Source organism: Mustela lutreola, chromosome 1, assembly GCF_030435805.1.
Source record: "Mustela lutreola isolate mMusLut2 chromosome 1, mMusLut2.pri, whole genome shotgun sequence".
Taxonomy (NCBI): Eukaryota; Metazoa; Chordata; class Mammalia; order Carnivora; family Mustelidae; genus Mustela; species Mustela lutreola.
In genome coordinates, this window is record NC_081290.1 from 189799557 (window position 1) to 189817909 (window position 18353).

The 18353-nt window shown below is 43.9% G+C and overlaps 1 protein-coding gene across 8 annotated transcripts in view; it reads left to right on the forward strand.

The window, feature by feature from the left end:
* Nucleotides 1-18353, forward strand: part of KMT2A (lysine methyltransferase 2A) — a 73909-nt gene that overhangs the window by 43288 nt on the left and 12268 nt on the right. For 4 of the 8 annotated variants that reach the window (XM_059182249.1, XM_059182269.1, XM_059182296.1 and 1 more), the window contains 17 exons: nucleotides 1431-1577; nucleotides 2200-2295; nucleotides 2529-2649; nucleotides 3752-3874; nucleotides 4494-4678; nucleotides 5940-6113; nucleotides 7033-7143; nucleotides 7447-7520; nucleotides 8132-8325; nucleotides 8652-8758; nucleotides 9856-9993; nucleotides 11021-11179; nucleotides 11426-11543; nucleotides 11665-11743; nucleotides 12777-12937; nucleotides 13136-13318; nucleotides 13529-17765. In XM_059182249.1, the coding sequence (XP_059038232.1) occupies nucleotides 1431-1577; nucleotides 2200-2295; nucleotides 2529-2649; nucleotides 3752-3874; nucleotides 4494-4678; nucleotides 5940-6113; nucleotides 7033-7143; nucleotides 7447-7520; nucleotides 8132-8325; nucleotides 8652-8758; nucleotides 9856-9993; nucleotides 11021-11179; nucleotides 11426-11543; nucleotides 11665-11743; nucleotides 12777-12937; nucleotides 13136-13318; nucleotides 13529-17765 (6407 nt within the window). The remainder of the gene's footprint in view (nucleotides 1-1430; nucleotides 1578-2199; nucleotides 2296-2528; nucleotides 2650-3751; nucleotides 3875-4493; nucleotides 4679-5939; nucleotides 6114-7032; nucleotides 7144-7446; nucleotides 7521-8131; nucleotides 8326-8651; nucleotides 8759-9855; nucleotides 9994-11020; nucleotides 11180-11425; nucleotides 11544-11664; nucleotides 11744-12776; nucleotides 12938-13135; nucleotides 13319-13528; nucleotides 17766-18353) is intronic. The other 4 variants (XM_059182263.1, XM_059182279.1, XM_059182285.1 and 1 more) reach the window with 3 other exon arrangements.

Consider the following 18353-nt stretch of genomic DNA (forward strand, 5'->3'; position numbering starts at 1 on the left):
TTAGTGCCTACTATGAACAATAACATTGTTCCAGGTGGTGGGGCTGCTTTAGATAATATTGACATTAAGAATATTCAGTTCACAAATGTCAGGGCTTTACGGTATCTCTTTTGCTCATAATCTTAATGCTTTCCCTCCACACATATGCTGCCCACAGGAATAACTTGTAGCTCCAGTCCTTCAACTTCTGTGATAAAACGGGTTTTTTTCTTTCAGAGTATAATTGCTTTAATTTAAATTGTGTAGTTGTGCACAGCAACCGCATGGGATTCCTAAAAACTGAGCTAGAGATTGACTAGCTCACTGCCTGCAGCATACTCCTGCTAAAGTATAACCAGTGTTTGATGAATTCTGATATTTGAGGTTTGTTTGTTGGTTTTAAGATTGATTGATTGATTGATTGATTGATTTTGCGGGGGTGTGGGGCACACAGTGGGGACAGGCAGAGGGAGAGGGAGACTCTGAAGCAGAGTCGCGGAGTGCAGAGCCTGATGCCGGCTCCAGCTCCGGCCCAGGACCATGAGATCACAGCCTGAGCCCAAACTGAGTTGAGTGCTAATCCAACTGCGCCACCTACAGATCCCTAGACATTAGAATTTTAAAAAACTTTCTATGCTGACGTTATTTCAGATTGGCAGAAAAGTTACAAGAGTAGTACAAAGAATTCCCATATACCCTTCACCCACATTTCCCAAATGTTCATATGTTTATTTGCTTTATTCTTTTGTGTGTCTGTATTTTACAAAGTGAGAAATAAAATATGTACATACATTTTATATATATAACACATTTTTTTCTAAAAATTGGGAAGTTGTAGAACTATCCTTTTACATCTAAATATTTTACTATGTATTTTGTAAAACCATGGGCATTCTCTCATATCATCACGGTATAGCTGTCAAAGTGTAGAAATTAACAGTTACTGTTATCTAATATATAAACCTTATTTAGCTTTGACCTGTTGTCCCAATAATTCTGCTATGGCAAAAGAAAAGTCTGGGTCATCCTCATTTAAATTTTTAAAAACTTCTTAACATGAAAATAACATTTCTACAATTAGAGATGGAAAGGACAAACGAGAGCTTGCAACTGTCTTTAGTATCTTGTAGGAAGCCTTTAACCCTCCCTCTTTCCCCCTTCCGATTGCTCTTGCTTGTACCTCACCTTCGGCACTTGGTGCATTCTGGTAAATCTGGGATTACATTTATTTTGTTACTTTTAAAATTCTACCATTATTACTTTAGGCCCCTGCATCTCCTGCAGTGCCTAATCTTGTGCTTTTTTTTCATAGTCATTGCTAAATGATTATGTGTTAAATTAAAAACACACACCGCCCCCATTGGACTCCTAAAGCCTGAAGTCTGTAAATAGCATTTGGTTGATGTCTCTACATGTTATTTGACAACTTCTATATTCCGGTCTTATCCTAGTTTGTGTATTGCCAAGTCTGTTGTGAGCCCTTCCACAAGTTTTGTTTAGAGGAGAACGAGCGCCCCCTGGAGGACCAGCTGGAGAACTGGTGTTGTCGCCGCTGCAAGTTCTGTCATGTTTGTGGAAGGCAGCATCAGGCTACCAAGGTATAAAACTAAGTAACAGAACTTTTTAGAGCATTACTCTCTATCTCTGTTTTTGCCTTTTGGTTTAGGGTTTTGTATCTATATTTTTCCTCCATTGACAGTCTGTTCTGACTATTTAATTGGGTATAGTTCATTGCCTATTTTTATGTTTTAATTTAGGGAATATAGGAGAAAATGTGGCATTAGATTAAAATCCCCCCCAAAACTGCAGTCTGCCTGATAAGAATATTCATCTTGGTGCCTTTGGCAGGACACAAGTCCCACTGCTTTCTTTGAGAGTAAAATAATTTAGGAGACAATGTAAATTGTTCTAGTGACGTGCGATACTTACTTGAAGGTGAATATGAAATGGACACTAAATGCTCATTTGTGTGTGTGTGTGATAACCACTTTCTTGCCTTCATATATCCTTCCTTTTTTTTTTTTATTGGCATATAGCAGACGTACAATATGTGAGTTTTAGGTGTGCGACTCAGTGCTCACCATGAGATGCACAACTGTCACACATTATGACAGTTTCGTGGACTGTATTCCCTCGTCTGTACTTCTCATCTCCGCGACTTAGTTACTTCATAACTGGAAGGGTGTACCTCTTCATCCCTTGCCTTTGTGTTCCCTACAGCAGCTGCTGGAGTGTAATAAGTGCCGAAACAGCTATCACCCTGAGTGCCTGGGACCAAACTACCCCACCAAGCCCACCAAGAAAAAGAAAGTTTGGGTGAGTACCCATATGATGCTGTTGGAGAGAGAACTGACGTTGGGGCTCTTGGGCTTGTAACGGGGATCCCCTTGCTGGAGTATGTCCCTGTGACCATTTTTCGGTCTCATTATTAGGAAGAGCCAACCCAGGAAAGAGGTCAACTTGAGAAACGGATTGCGTATGAGGTCTCTTTAAATGAGATGAGCTCTTAAAAATAGGGAATTCCCTTTGAATTTTTTTTCCTTTTCCAGATCTGCACCAAGTGTGTGCGCTGCAAGAGCTGTGGATCCACAACTCCAGGCAAAGGGTGGGATGCACAGTGGTCTCACGATTTCTCACTGTGCCACGACTGTGCCAAACTCTTTGCTAAAGGTACTTTAAAAAAGCCAGTTTTGTCAACTTGTAGAAGTTGTTATTTGGTGTTTTGAAGGAGAACTGGAGACCCCAGTGCAAGGAAGTAAAAAGTTTTATCTGTCTTGTCAGGGACACCATCTAGACCCATTTACTAAGTTCCTGATCTTGCTTTTTACAGCGGAGTATTACAGCAACTAGAAATGCTTTGTTAACTTATATAGAAGAATTAAGGGGACTTTTTGTAATAACTAACCACAGAAGAAATGCTCTAAGCTAGTATTTCCCAGTGTGAGGTATAGACATTTGATTGTTCCAGAAATGATTTTAGGTGTTACTGAGTCAAACATTTTAGTAGTTACGCTAGAAAAATTTAACCTAATAACTCATTTTACTGACTTATGATAATAATGATACAGAGTTTACTATTGAATGTATTTTAAAGTAATCTATTAAGTAAAGAATAACAGAGGGGGAGCACCTGGGTGACTCTGTTTGTTGGGTAAGCATCTGCCTATGGCTGAGGTCATGATCTCAGGGTACTGGGATAGAGTCCCATGTTAGGCTCCCCATCCAGTGGAAAGCCTGCTTCTGCCTCCTGCTGCTCCCCTGCTTGTGCTCATTCTCTCTGTCAAATAAATAAATAAATAAATAAAGCTTGGAAAAAAAAAAAGAGTAGTGGGAGTGCATGGATAAAGCAAATTGATGAAAGCTATCATTTGTGTTGAATTTTAGGAACTGCTGCTCTGAGCTCTAACTTAAACCACTAAGAATAAGGAGAGAGTGTAAATTAACTGCTTTTTTAATCCCACCTCTTCACCTCTTTTTGAAAATACAAACCTTTCTTTGGAATGTGTCAGAGAGAACATTCTCTCATTCTTTTTCTCCTGTGTTCTTTGTAAACTCTACCTCGTGACCTTCAAAAATGAGTCTCAATAAAATCAGTGGCATGTTCTAAGAGCTCAGGAAAACCTGGATACTTGACAGATGTGTGAGCGTTGCATAGTAGGTCCCCGCTGGCACCTGTGAGCAGCTGCAGAGGAGAGCTGGCACACGAAGCTAGGGCCTGGGAGGCACTGGTGTGTAAGCCAGAGCGCTGCTGAAAAGTGTGCTTTGCTTTCAGGGAACTTCTGCCCTCTCTGTGATAAGTGTTATGATGACGATGACTACGAGAGTAAGATGATGCAGTGTGGAAAGTGTGATCGCTGGGTCCATTCCAAATGTGAGAATCTTTCAGGTACAGAAGGTTGGAGTCTTTTTATTACAGTTTCTTCTTGCTTGGTACATTTATAGCCCCCAAAGTAATTTGTAAACATAAAGTTATGGCCATGTTGTTGCTTGAAGTCTTCTGAAATTTCCACCCCTATAAGCACTTTCTTGTCAAGCTGTGCTCATTTATCATGAACGTATCCCTTTAAAGTATGTATTTGCTGTGTTTTGTGGGTACCTTAACCTGTTGGTTATCCTGGGCTAGCGTTAATAGTGTCCCTTCAGAGATCAATATGTGCTGGGTTCCTAGGGGACGTTAAGAGTCCTGCTGCCGGGGGCGCCTGGGTGGCTCAGTGGGTTAAGGCCTCTGCCTTCGGCTCAGGTCATGATCCCAGGGTCCTGGGATCGAGCCCCGCATCAGGCTGTCTGCTCCATGGAGAGCCTGCTTCCTCCTCTCTCAATCTCTGCCTGCCTCTCTGCCTACTTGTGATCTCTGTCTGTCAAATAAATAAATAAAATCTTTAAAAAAAAAAAAAAAGAGTCCTGCTGCCGTCCCCAGGGTACAGCTTTGTATTAAGTTCAGGGGAGTAGTGTCCTCTTCTCCCTCTCTACCACTCTTCAGAGCACCTCAGCATTGTGGGTTTTTGTTTTTCTAGATGAGATGTATGAGATTTTGTCTAACCTGCCAGAAAGTGTGGCCTATACCTGTGTGAACTGCACCGAGCGGCACCCTGCAGAGTGGCGGCTGGCCCTGGAGAAGGAGCTGCAGATCTCTCTGAAGCAGGTTCTGACAGCTCTGCTCAACTCTCGGACCACCAGTCACTTGCTTCGCTACCGACAGGTCGGCCCTGGGAGTTCATTCTTGGGCGGGTTCAGCCAGCGAGGGGGCGTTCGTTTGCTCCATTCTTCATTTACTTTTATAAACTTACTTGCTTTGGCTTTCAGCCATTAAGAAAATCTTTAGGGGGAGGGCACCTGGGTGGCTCAGTGGGTTAAGCCTCTGCCTTTGGCTCAGGTCATGATCTTGAAGTCCTGGGATCGGATCAAGCCCCGCATTGGGCTCTCTGCTTCCCCCTCTCTTTCTCTGCCTACTTGTGATCTCTGTCAAATAAATTTAAAAATCTGGGGCAAGGGGCACCTGGGTGGCTCAGTGGGTTAAAGCCTCTGCCTTCGGCTTGGGTCATGATCTCAGGGTCTTGGGATCAGGCCCCACATTGGGCTCCCTTCAGCAGGGAACCTGCTTCCTCCTCTCTTTCTGCCTGCCTCACTGCCTACTTGTGATCCGTGTCTGTCAAATAAATAAATAAAATCTTTAAAAAAAAAAAAAAAAAGAAAGAAAGAAAACCTTTAGTACTGAGTAGGACGTTCTCTGGGGATTTTCTTTGCTATTACTAATAAGAAATGTGTATTTTATACTCTGAGGGCTCTGGGGGGACAGCAATGAAAGGCTTCAGTGAAGAATAACCTGATCAGAGTTGCTTTTTAGAAAAAAAAAAAAAGATTCTGACTGGAGAGGGAGGAAGGATTGGCGAGGACGGAGGCTAGAGGCAGGAACGGTGGTCAGAAAGCAGTTAGAATAACCTGGATGAGAGGGAGAGTGGTGGCCTACTCTGACAGTCATGGACTATCACTCTGGGAAATCCTGAGGGCTCCTCAGGGCAGAATTTGTAAACCACTAGTTTTCATCCATTGAAGTTGTGAACTGTACGTCTATGGAGTAGTCATTGGAAATACAAGGTGAAATGTTGGAAAAAATGCACGGATAACTTGAACTCAGAGCTAGGCTGCTGCTTTATCTCCTCATAGAGCTCCATTGTTTGAATAGGAAAGTTTGCCATCTCTGTCTCCCTCAGAAGGAACTGGACAGTTTCTATGTCTTCATACTCCATTTGGAAGTTCTAAGTTTATATGGTCAAATGATTACAGAACGGGCTCATTCTAACGCCCTTTTTCTGTTATTTAAGAAATCTGTGCTTATTTTCATGTTCTTCAAGTTTTATAATATGTATCATTCAGTACCATCTTTATTAATTTGAATAGAATTTTCACCGATGCCTCATTTTCAGTGTTACATAAAAGAAACCTGTCTTTCCTGGCAACAGGCTGCTAAGCCTCCAGACTTAAATCCTGAGACGGAGGAGAGTATACCTTCCCGCAGCTCCCCAGAAGGACCAGACCCACCAGTGCTTACTGAGGTCAGCAAACAGGAAGATCAGCAGCCCTTAGATCTGGAAGGAGTCAAGAGGAAAATGGACCAAGGGAACTACACATCTGTGGTATGTCTCTACCAACATTTCAAATGCCGGTTTAACTCCTTTGGGTCTTTGGGGGACGAGGCTGGGAGTAAGCACCAAGAGATGGTGTGTATTATATTTAGAAATGTCGTGTGGATTTAAATACCTAAAAATATATGAGTTCTTTCAGCTCTGTGTTTCAGAAGATGGGAAGGTAGTGTCTCAAAAGATTATTTTTTAATTTGGCTGTCATCTGAGTTCTCTGAATATCATTTTTTATTAAAACTGTTTATGGAGGGGTGCCTGGGTGGCTCATTCGATTAAGCCTTTGGCTTGGGTCATGATCCCAGGGTCCAAGGATCGAGCCCCACATTGGGCTCCCTGCTCAGCAGGGAGCCTGCTTCTCCCTCTCCCTCTGCACCCCTGCTCCTGCTCTCTTATATCAAATAAGTAAATAAATAAAAATCTTTAAAAAAAAAAAAAAACTGTTCATGGAAAGATGCTAATGTGAAGTTACTTGGTTTGCCTCTCTCAAAATCATGTCTAAATATTGTATTTTTCTATATAAGATACTCATTTATAAAAGGTATGTTTTAAAGTTATGGTTTTAAGAATGTATGGGAATGATTATCTGTTATCTCATGATCCATATTTGCTGTTCAGTTGTTTATTTTAACCCAAATAAATAAATAAATAAAAAGTTATGGCCCTCTTTGGGTTACTTACTGTGATAGAACCAGTTTATTTGCATGCTTGCCTTATTAGCCTGGCTTCTCTTGACTGCCCCAAGTTAATTGTGAACTGACTTATAGAGACCTCTGCTAAAGAGACATTATACTGCATTAAAATAGGGTATCCATTTTCTGTTGGCTCTCTGGGCTGGGTGATTTAGGAGGGAAGAGGAAGTGGTTTTGAGAACACACTGTTTTATGAATAATTAATACTTTGTTTTCGTATACAGTTGGAGTTCAGTGATGATATCGTGAAGATCATTCAAGCAGCCATTAATTCAGATGGAGGGCAGCCAGAGATTAAAAAAGCCAACAGCATGGTCAAGTCCTTCTTTATTCGGGTGAATGATATTAATAGTTCATGTTTTTAATGCTTATCTATGGGTAATTACTCCACGAACAGAATGGATTTGTTCTCTTCTCCGTTTTGTTTTGCTCTATGTGTAAAACATCTTTTGGTTTAACTCATTCCTCTGATTCTTTGGGAGGAAGTTGGTGAGGTCACCAGAGTGGGTGGATCTTTCCCTTGGTGGCCTGAAATCATCCTCGTATTGACTTAGAAGCTGGTGTGAAGTCGTTGGTTTTCTGTGGTTTCCTAATGAATGTTCACATGCTTACATTTTGTTTGTTTGCTTTTTTGTTAGCAAATGGAGCGTGTTTTTCCATGGTTCAGTGTCAAAAAGTCTAGGTTTTGGGAGCCAAATAAAGTATCAAGCAAGTAAGTAAATTCAGGATTACTTTTTTTTTCCACCTTATCAGCTAGAAATCAGAGTTCTAGATTAAGGTTTCTTTAGACTAGGTTTTAAGATTAAAAATTAGTCTGTTGAAATGCCTTTTCAGTGCTGATTTAGAGCTAATACTTAATGGTTATTATAATCTATCACCCCTCTTTTTTCTTTATTATATTTTTTGCAGCTTGGCTTAACTTGGGGCATAGGTACAATACACGTGCTTCTATGTGTAGCTCGGTATTCAGACTTGTAATAGTTGGGCTCTGTATTACTCAGTTCAAATTGTGCTTACTATTGCTCTTGATTCTCCATATTTAACCTTAAATTTTTATTCCAATAAATCCTTTTGATTCTTTGGGAAAGTTATCACTTGCTTCTGGAAGTTTAACCAAGAGTCATATATCAAGAATATGTTTTTTTAAAAAAATAAAGCCCTGTATATTTAAAGAGTTTTCAGATTCTGTGGCTTGTCCTTATGTTCTGTGAATGGCTTATGCATGGGGCTGTGACCTGATGATGTCAAGAATTTGATTATTTTGTATAGTTCCAGGTATATCATAGGAGTTCAATAAATGCTTGTTGAATCAATTATTTTCAGCAGTGGGATGTTACCAAACGCAGTGCTTCCACCTTCACTTGACCATAATTATGCTCAGTGGCAGGAGCGAGAGGAAAACAGCCACACTGAGCAGCCTCCTCTAATGAAGAAAATCATTCCAGCTCCCAAACCTAAAGGGCCTGGGGAACCAGACTCTCCAACTCCTCTCCATCCTCCTACACCACCAATTCTGAGTAAGGCACCAAATGAGTCATTATCCACTTCTCTCTAGATGCAGCTGATTAACTCTGTAAACGTAAATTTAATGTACTTGCATGTTGGAAAGACATTTTCAGGTCCATCCTTAAATGTAATAAAATCATTATTTTTGCCTAGCTTGGCCTGGTAACAAGAAATCGACATAAATACTCTTAACAGATGGTGAGATAGCATAACTTTGAACAGTTTTTGAAGGTGTTTATTTTATAAGCCACAGCCTATTTAAGCCAAATTGGTTTTTTCTTCCTGGAAATCAGACCTAGTATTGCCGCTTTTAACTGGATGTATTTTGGGTTCCAAGGTACTGATAGGAGTCGAGAAGATAGTCCAGAACTGAACCCACCCCCAGGCATAGAAGATAATAGACAATGTGCATTGTGTTTGACGTATGGTGATGACAGTGCTAATGTAAGTACCTTGGCGAATGGGGTCCTACGTAGCAGATGTTCCTGTGAACTGTTTGGTCCTTTGTGTCTTAATTCGATGACTGGGTGCCATTTATTTAATGAATGTTTGTTACCTAGCTTATAGCACTTGTGGTCTTTTTTCTATAACTGATTAAGTTGATTTAAAAGATGTTTTGCATTGGGGCACCTGGGTGGCTCAGTTGGTTAAGCATCCAACTCTTGATACCAGCTCTGGTCTTAATCTCTGGGTGGTGAGTTTAAGCCCACATTGGGCTCCACACTGGGCGTGACGACCACTTAAAATTTAAAAAAAGAAAAAAAAAAAAAGATGAGTTGCCTTAAATTAACCTATTAATGTCTGGTAGTTTCTACAGGAGACTTCTCAAAAAGATTTTGTGAAAGTCAGTAAAGTATGTAAGTTTGTGTATGAAAGGCTTGTGTTTAAGGTAGGCAGGCAGAATGGTTAAGATCCCCAGTTCTGGCGGCTGCCTGATTAATTTCGGTGCTCTCTGAGGATTAAATCTCTGAGGACTAAAGGAAATAATGCTTATGAAGCTTTATTTAGTACTGGACACATAGTAAGCGCATAATAAAAAGGTTATTTATTTATTTATTTATTTGACAGAGAGAGAGAGATATCACAGGTAGGCAGAGAAAGAGAGGGAAGCAGGCTCCCCGCCGAGCAAAGAGAGCCCAAAGTGGGCGTTTATCCCAGGACCCTGAGATCATGACCCGATCTGAAGGCAGAGGCTTAACCCACTGAGCCACCCAGGTGCCCAAAAAAGGTTTTTTAATGCAAGTTGAGAGGACTGGCTTTGAAATACGGTTTTGAAGAAATTAGTGCACACTTTCATAAATTTACCACATACTGCTTGTGTTTTGATTCGCTATGTTTATAAAATATTTCCCGCCTATGGATTCTAGAAAGGTGAGAGGTGGAAACAGAAAAACATTGAGAAATGAGTTTTGATTTTTGTGTGCATCCCCAAGTTAAATAATTATTATTGATGTTATCTTGACTGAGGTAAAGCTAATACCAAGGATACCTACTTTGACATTATATTCTTTAAAGAAAAAAGAAATCTCTTGATTTCATAGGATGCTGGCCGTTTGCTTTACATTGGCCAAAATGAGTGGACACATGTAAATTGCGCTTTGTGGTCAGCAGAAGTGTTTGAAGACGATGATGGATCACTAAAGAATGTGCACATGGCTGTGATCAGGGGCAAGCAGCTGGTAAGACCTGGTGTAAATGTTATGGAAAAGATTCCCCTCAGTTTCCAGATGTTCTCTCTGTGGCTTCATGATACTTCACTGAGGTTTTACATTGCCTTCAGAATGGTTAGCCAGCGACAAATGCTGGTGTATACTGTAGGCAAATTGCTACTCTGACCTTTGGGGGTTGGTGCATAAGAAATAGAAGACAGAGTGTTACCTAGTTTGGGAGACAATTTAAATGTGCAAGAAAGGTGTTACTTTATTAAGTGATTTAGACAAAATGATCTTGGAGGTCCCAGTTGAATCACTCTATGGTTCCATAGGAAAAACCCACATAAATACACTCACAGGAAAAGGATGAAGGAAATGATCAGTAGATGCTGAGAATCGTCAGAAAAGGCCATGAAGGAGTAAAATTTTAAAAGCTATACTTTTGAAAGAGGGGAGATGAAGAATTATCAGAAAGAAAGAAAGAGAGAGAAACAAAAAGCCCATGTAGATTGTATGGCGAGCACAAACAAAAAGTCTTCTGTGGAGAGGGGAGCCCAGACTGTGACTGTGACAGAATAAGGTGGTGACATTCAGGCTTGCTGAAGGTGATCTTTGAATTGTGAAATAAATTGTAATCTGTTAAGTCTAGTAACTAGAGAACCCTTGTGTTTCTGCCTGGTATAATCTTTCTAGAACTGAATTCTTTTGGATATAGTAGCCTTCTTGTAAGATGATGTTTTTAGAATCAGTCCTCAAAGTTCTATTTTCTATAAATCATTCGTGCATCCTAAAAACAAAACTTTCTGTTTAAGTTCTAAATCAAAGTGTAGTCTTTTTACATTTAATAGTTTCAGGGCCCCAGGGACAATGGGAGAGAGAGGATTTGTAGACGAGGCTTTAGGGTTCATATTAGTTCTCTGTAATTCAGCTGATTACCAATAAAAAAAAATGACTTGTAGGAAACCCAGAATGGGGTAGTTCTACAGAGGAGAAGGAAAGTGGCTTAAAACATCTGAAAGTCTGACTTAGGCCTCTGTTTTCTCTGGATGGTTAGAGATGTGAGTTCTGCCAAAAGCCAGGAGCCACCGTGGGCTGCTGCCTTACATCCTGCACCAGCAACTATCACTTTATGTGTTCTCGCGCCAAGAACTGTGTCTTCCTGGATGATAAGAAAGTGTATTGCCAGCGACATCGGGATCTGATCAAAGGCGAGGTGAGAGCTTTGTTGCTTTTCGAATTCTATAGGAGTTCAGGGAAAATAGGCTGGAAGCAGCAAGATGGTAAGCTTTGCTTCACCTTACTACTCTGTGTTCCTGGAATCGCCTTCTGAGAGATGGCAGTCCTCCCGTGAAACAGCACGGTGATTTTGAGAGGCTTTGCACTTGTCCTTAGAGACGGTCAGTATCACATGGAATGTGTCAAGGAATAGGCTGTCGTTAACAGCTGGGTTTTGTTTTAGGTGGTTCCTGAGAATGGATTTGAAGTTTTTAGAAGAGTGTTTGTGGACTTTGAAGGAATCAGCTTGAGAAGAAAGTTTCTCAATGGCTTGGAGCCGGAGAACATCCACATGATGATTGGTATGACGCAAGGCCCTGGCCGGGTGAAGGCTCGCTCTGTCGCTGGAGCACTTCCTAGTCTTTGGGTATAAAGTGAGCCTTCTCATTACCTCCTCTCACCCGTTCTTCTTTCTTTGATCAGGCTCCATGACAATTGACTGCTTGGGAATCCTGAATGATCTCTCTGACTGTGAAGATAAGCTTTTTCCTATTGGATATCAGTAAGTAGCAGCATGGAGCCAAGACACCAGCCCCCACAGCTGGGGCATCCTGAACAATGAGTAGCTCATTGAATGGAGAGCTGCTTTTAATCGCCACCTAAAATTCACTACTTTTTTGCTACTTTTTGTAGATTGGGACAAAAGTATCCTTTTATGTGCACTAAATCCAGTTATAAAAGGAATGTATTATTGGCATACTTTCAGAATCATTTCCAAATAAAACCTAAATTAAAAAAAAAAAAAAAAAAACACAAGGTCAGTCTCTTTTAAGATTCCACTTGAGTTCCATCTATCTGGATTTAAAGGTCCCGATTGTTGTAGTGGATCAAACACCTCAGGCCTCGGTCCTCAAGCTAAAAATATAAACCCCCACAATAATGATCATATTGTCCAGTGAACATTTATCCTCTCTCCTACGTGAAGCAAATGGCTTAAACTTTTAGCGGGCTGACAGTGTAAATTTAAAACTCCCTTTCTGTCTCTCCCATTTTGGAGTCTCATTTTGCTATCTATACACCAGTTTATTTTGCATTCCAATTCTGGCAACATAGTCTGTATGTTGAGCTGGCAGCTCTTTGTATAAACCAGGCTCCGTCAGTATCCAGCAGATCAGAAGCAATTACACTTCCCTTGTCTTGTGGGGCTTTTCTCCCAAAGGGGACACTTCAGGTTTGCTTTTTCCCCCTCTGTGTATACCTTGGGAGCTATGGTAGTCCCTTCCTGAAGGCCAATAACTATATCTGGCAGTAGATGTTAGTATTTTCCTTTCTCTGCATTTTTAGGACATTTTACTATTTTTGTCTCCTGCTTACGCTACAATAAAAAAAGATTTGGTGCTGTTTTTGAGAGGCTAGGAAAAACCAACAACTTCAGAAACCCTGGAACACCCGAGCCAAGGGTCTTATAATAAGAATCAGTGATGTAAAGCTAAATTCTGTAAATCGGGGAGCCAGGAGGAGAAGAGGCTTTGGCAGATGTTCGTCTCTGTTTCTGTCCTGTCACTCACGGGGATTTGTGTGGGTTTGTTTGCCAGGTGTTCCAGGGTTTACTGGAGCACCACTGATGCTCGCAAGCGCTGTGTGTATACGTGCAAGATTGTGGAGTGCCGCCCCCCGGTGGTGGAGCCGGATATCAACAGCACCGTGGAGCACGATGAAAACAGGACCATCGCTCACAGTCCCACGTCTTTTGCAGGTGGGTCTTTAATCAGGTGGGACTCGAATTAGATTTGGGGGAATACTGTGACTGAAGGTGGGGAAAGTCGTCTCTCTGGGAGATCTCATTTGTTTGTATTTCGATCTTTACCTAACAGCTTGCTTTGTATTGGTTCATTTGATACTTTAATTGGACCTTTTTATTTTTTAAAGTAAGAGTTTTTCTTTCCTTCCACAGAAATTTCATCTAAAGAAAGTCAAAACACGGCTGAAATTCTAAGTCCTTCCTCACCAGACCGACCTCACTCTCAAACCTCTGGCTCCTGTTTTTATCACGTCATCTCAAAGGTCCCTAGGATTCGAACACCTAGTTATTCTCCAACACAGAGATCCCCTGGCTGTCGGCCGTTGCCTTCTGCAGGTAAAGGACTTACCTCATTGACTAACTTGCCCCAAAAAGGTCAGCTCAGAGATGAGCTTGTCATTCTTCCAGGCCTTAGTGGCTTTGCTCATTGAAAATCTTAATTTGCAGCTTTCAGTTATAAGCCACTGCCAAGTCATTGAAAACAATGGCTACCACACATTCGTTCTCTCTGTAATAGACTTTATTACTTTTTTCTCTCTTGTTCAGGAAGTCCTACCCCAACCACTCATGAAATAGTCACAGTGGGTGACCCTTTACTCTCCTCTGGACTCCGAAGCATTGGCTCCAGGCGTCACAGCACTTCTTCCTTGTCACCCCAGCGGTCTAAACTCCGAATAATGTCTCCAATGAGAACTGGGGGTACTTACTCCAGGAATAGTGTTTCCTCAGTCTCCACCATCGGGACTGCCACAGATCTTGAGTCAAGTGCCAAAGCAGTTGATCATGTCTTAGGACCACTGAATTCAAATACTAATTTAGGGCAAAACACTCCCACCTCTTCAAATTTGCAAAGGACAGTAGTTACAGTGGGCAGTAAAACCAGCCACTTGGATGGGTCTTCCTCTTCTGAAGTGAAGCATTCCAGCGCTTCAGACCTAGGATCCAAGAGCTGCTCTTTGAAAGGAGAGAAGACCAAAGTGCCAAGTTCCAAGAGCTCAGAGGGGTCTGCCCATACTGGGGCTTATCCCGGCATTCCCAAACTGGCCCCACAGGTTCATAATACAGCACCTGGGGAACTAAACGCTAGCCAGATCGGCACTTTTGCTGAACTCTCTTCAGGGCCGTATTCTTCTAAAGAGGCCCTCTCCTTCCCCCCACTCCATCTGAGAGGGCAGAGGAACGATCGGGACCAACACATAGATTCTAACCAATCGGTAAACCCCCCTCCCAATGAAGATGCGGGAGTTAAAACCTTGAAGCTCTCTGGAGTGAGCAGCAGATCGTCCATCATCAACGAACACATGGGATCTAGTTCCAGAGACCGGAGACAGAAAGGGAAAAAGTCTTGTAAAGAAACTTTCAAAGAAAAACATTCCAGTAAGTCTTTTTTGGAACCGGGTCAGGTGACAACTGGCGAAGAGGGAACCCTAAAGCCGGAGTTCGTGGATGAGGCTTTGACTCCTGAGTTTATGGGGCAACGGCCATGTAATAATGTTTCTTCTGATAAGATTGGAGACAAAGGCCTCTCCATTCCGGGAGTCCCCAAAGCTCCATCCATGCAAGCAGAGGGATCTGCCAAGGAATTACAGACCCCTCGGAAGCGCACAGTCAAAGTGACACTGACACCTCTCAAAATGGAAAGTGAGGGCCAGTCCAAGAATACACTGAAGGAAGGGAGCCCTGTGTCCCCTTTGCAAGTAGAGTCCGCCTCTCCCACAGAACCAGTTGCAGCCTCTGAAAGTCCAGGAGATGGTCCAGTGGCCCAGCCAAGCCCCAATAACACCTCATCCCAGGATCCTCAGAGTAACAACTACCAGAATCTGCCAGTACAGGACAGAAACCTGATGCTTCCAGACGGTCCCAAACCTCAGGAGGATGGCGCTTTCAAGAGGAGATACCCCCGTCGCAGTGCCCGGGCACGCTCCAACATGTTCTTTGGGCTCACCCCGCTGTATGGAGTGAGATCCTACGGTGAAGAAGACATTCCATTCTACAGCAGCTCCACTGGGAAGAAGCGGGGCAAGAGATCAGCTGAAGGACAGGTGGATGGGGCTGACGACCTAAGCACCTCCGACGAAGATGACCTGTACTACTATAATTTCACCAGAACAGTGATTTCCTCAGGTGGAGATGAGCGGCTGGCATCCCATAATTTATTTCGGGAGGAGGAGCAGTGTGACCTTCCCAAAATCTCCCAGTTGGATGGCGTCGATGACGGCACAGAGAGCGATACTAGCGTCACGGCCACCACGAGGAAAAGCAGCCAGATTCCGAAAAGAAATGGGAAAGAAAACGGAACAGAGAACTTAAAGATCGAGCGACCTGAAGATCCCAGTGAGAAAGAACACGTCATTAAAAGTTCCGTTGGCCACAAAAACGAGCCAAAGATGGATAACTGCCACTCCGTAAGCAGAGTTAAAACCCAGGGACAGGATTCCTTGGAGGCTCAGCTCAGCTCACTGGAGTCAAGCCGCCGGGTCCACACAAGCACCCCATCAGACAAGAACCTCCTGGACACCTACAATACTGAGCTCCTGAAGTCAGACTCGGATAACAACAACAGTGACGACTGTGGGAACATCCTGCCCTCGGACATTATGGACTTTGTACTGAAGAACACTCCCTCCATGCAGGCTTTGGGCGAGAGCCCGGAGTCCTCTTCGTCGGAACTCCTGAATCTGGGTGAAGGTTTGGGTCTTGACAGTAATCGAGAAAAGGACATGGGTCTTTTCGAGGTCTTTTCCCAGCAGTTGCCGACAACAGAGCCTGTGGACAGCAGTGTCTCTTCCTCCATCTCGGCAGAGGAGCAGTTTGAGCTGCCTCTGGAGCTGCCGTCCGACCTGTCTGTCCTGACCACCCGGAGTCCCACTGTCCCCAGCCAGAATCCCAGTAGACTGGCTGTGATCTCCGACTCAGGAGAGAAGAGAGTAACCATCACAGAGAAGTCTGTGGCTTCCTCCGAAGGCGACTCGGCACTGCTGAGTCCAGGAGTGGATCCCACGCCCGAAGGCCACATGACTCCCGATCATTTTATCCAAGGACACATGGACGCAGACCACATTTCCAGCCCTCCCTGTGGTTCAGTGGAGCAAGGTCATGGCAACAATCAGGATTTAACTAGAAACAGTAGCACCCCCGGCCTTCAGGTACCTGTTTCCCCTACTGTTCCTATCCAGAACCAGAAATATGTGCCCAATTCTACCGAGAGTCCTGGCCCATCTCAGATTTCTAATGCAGCTGTCCAGACCACTCCACCCCACCTGAAACCAGCCACTGAGAAACTCATTGTGGTTAACCAGAACATGCAGCCACTTTATGTTCTCCAAACTCTTCCAAATGGAGTGACCCAAAAAATCCAGTTGACCTCTTCTGTTAGCTCTACACCCAATGTGATGGAGACAAATACTTCAGTCTTGGGGCCCATGGGAAGTGGTCTCACCCTAGCCACGGGACTAAATCCAAGCTTGCCAACTTCTCCATCTCTGTTCCCTCCTGCTAGCAAAGGATTGCTCCCCATGCCTCATCACCAGCACTTACATTCCTTCCCTGCAGCTGCTCAAAGTAGTTTCCCACCTAACATCAGCAGTCCTCCTTCAGGCCTACTTATTGGGGTTCAGCCTCCTCCAGATCCCCAACTTTTGGTTTCAGAAGCCAGCCAGAGGACAGACCTCAGTACCACAGTAGCCACTCCATCCTCTGGACTCAAGAAAAGACCCATATCTCGTCTACACACCCGAAAGAATAAAAAACTCGCTCCCTCTAGCACCCCTTCAACCATTGCCCCTTCCGATGTGGTCTCTAACATGACCCTGATTAACTTCACACCCTCTCAGCTGCCAAACCACCCCAACCTGTTAGAGCTGGGGTCACTTAATACTTCATCTCACCGAACTGTCCCCAACATCATAAAAAGGTCTAAATCTGGCATCATGTATTTTGAACAGGCACCCCTGTTACCACAGAGTGTGGGCGGCACAGCGGCCGCGGCGGCGGGCGCGTCTACCATAAGCCAGGATACTGGCCACCTCACCGCGGGGCCTGTGTCTGGCCTAGCAGCCGGTTCCTCCGTCTTGAATGTTGTATCCATGCAAACCACAGCAACCCCTACAAGTAGCGCGTCCGTTCCAGGACATGTCGCGTTAGCCAACCCCAGGTTGCTCAGTACCCCGGATATCGGCTCAATAAGCAACCTTTTGATCAAAGCTAGCCAGCAGAGCCTGGGGATGCAGGAGCAGCCTGTGGCCTTGCCGCCAAGTTCAGGAATGTTTCCACAACTGGGCACCTCACAGGCTCCGGCTGCTACAATGACAGCGGCGTCTGGCATCTGCGTGCTCCCCTCTGCTCAGACTGCGGGCATGACAGCTGCTTCGCCTTCTGGAGAAGCGGAAGAACACTATCAGCTTCAGCACGTGAACCAGCTCCTTGCCAGCAAGACTGGGATTCTCCCTTCCCAGCGTGAACTTGATTCCGCACCAGGGACCCAGGGATCTAACCAGACAGTAGATGCCCCCAACAGCATGGGGCTGGAGCAGAACAAGGCCCTATCCTCAGCTCTGCAAGCCAGCTCTGCTTCTCCCGGGGGCTCTCCGTCCCCTGGACAGCCGTCAGCCAGCCCCTCAGTGCCGGCTCCCACTAAAACCAAACCAAAAATCAAACGGTTTCCGCTGCCTTTGGACAAAGGGAATGGCAAGAAGCACAAAGTTACCCATTTGCGGACCAGTTCTTCTGAAGCACACATTCCAGACCAAGAAGCCAACACGACGTCCCTGACCTCAGTCACAGGGTGAGAGATTGAAATACTAGCTACCCTGGGTAGGTGGGGGTTGTTTTTGCTCTGAACGAGAGGCTGCTGGCCTGGCAGTTTCCTGGGAAGGACACTCTTCCATCCACGTTGCATTACTTGGGGGTGTTCCGGGTATTGACTTTGATTTTTTTTTTTCCTCCTCACAGTGGTGATTTATAGAGCAAAATTTAGTTCCCTCCGTGGGCAGTTTGTCTCTTGGAGAGAACCACATCTCTAATTACTCTTTGCTCTGATTTTTTTTTTTTTTAAGATTTTATTTATTTATTTGTCAGAGAGAGAGAGTAAGCACAGGCAGACAGAGCGGCAGGCAGGGGGAGAAGCAGGCTCCCTGCTGAGCAAGGAGTCCAATGTGGAACTCGATCCCAGGACGCTTAACCAACTGAGCCACCCAGGCGTCCCTGATTTTTTTTTTTTTTTTTTTTTTTTTTTTTTAAGTGGAGGGTGGAGAGGGCCGAGGGAGAGAGAATCCCAAGTAGGCTCCATCCTCAGAGCGGAGCCTAGCATGGGGCTCCATCTCACGACCTTGAGATCATGACCTGAGCAGAAATGAAGAGTAAGAAGAAGCTC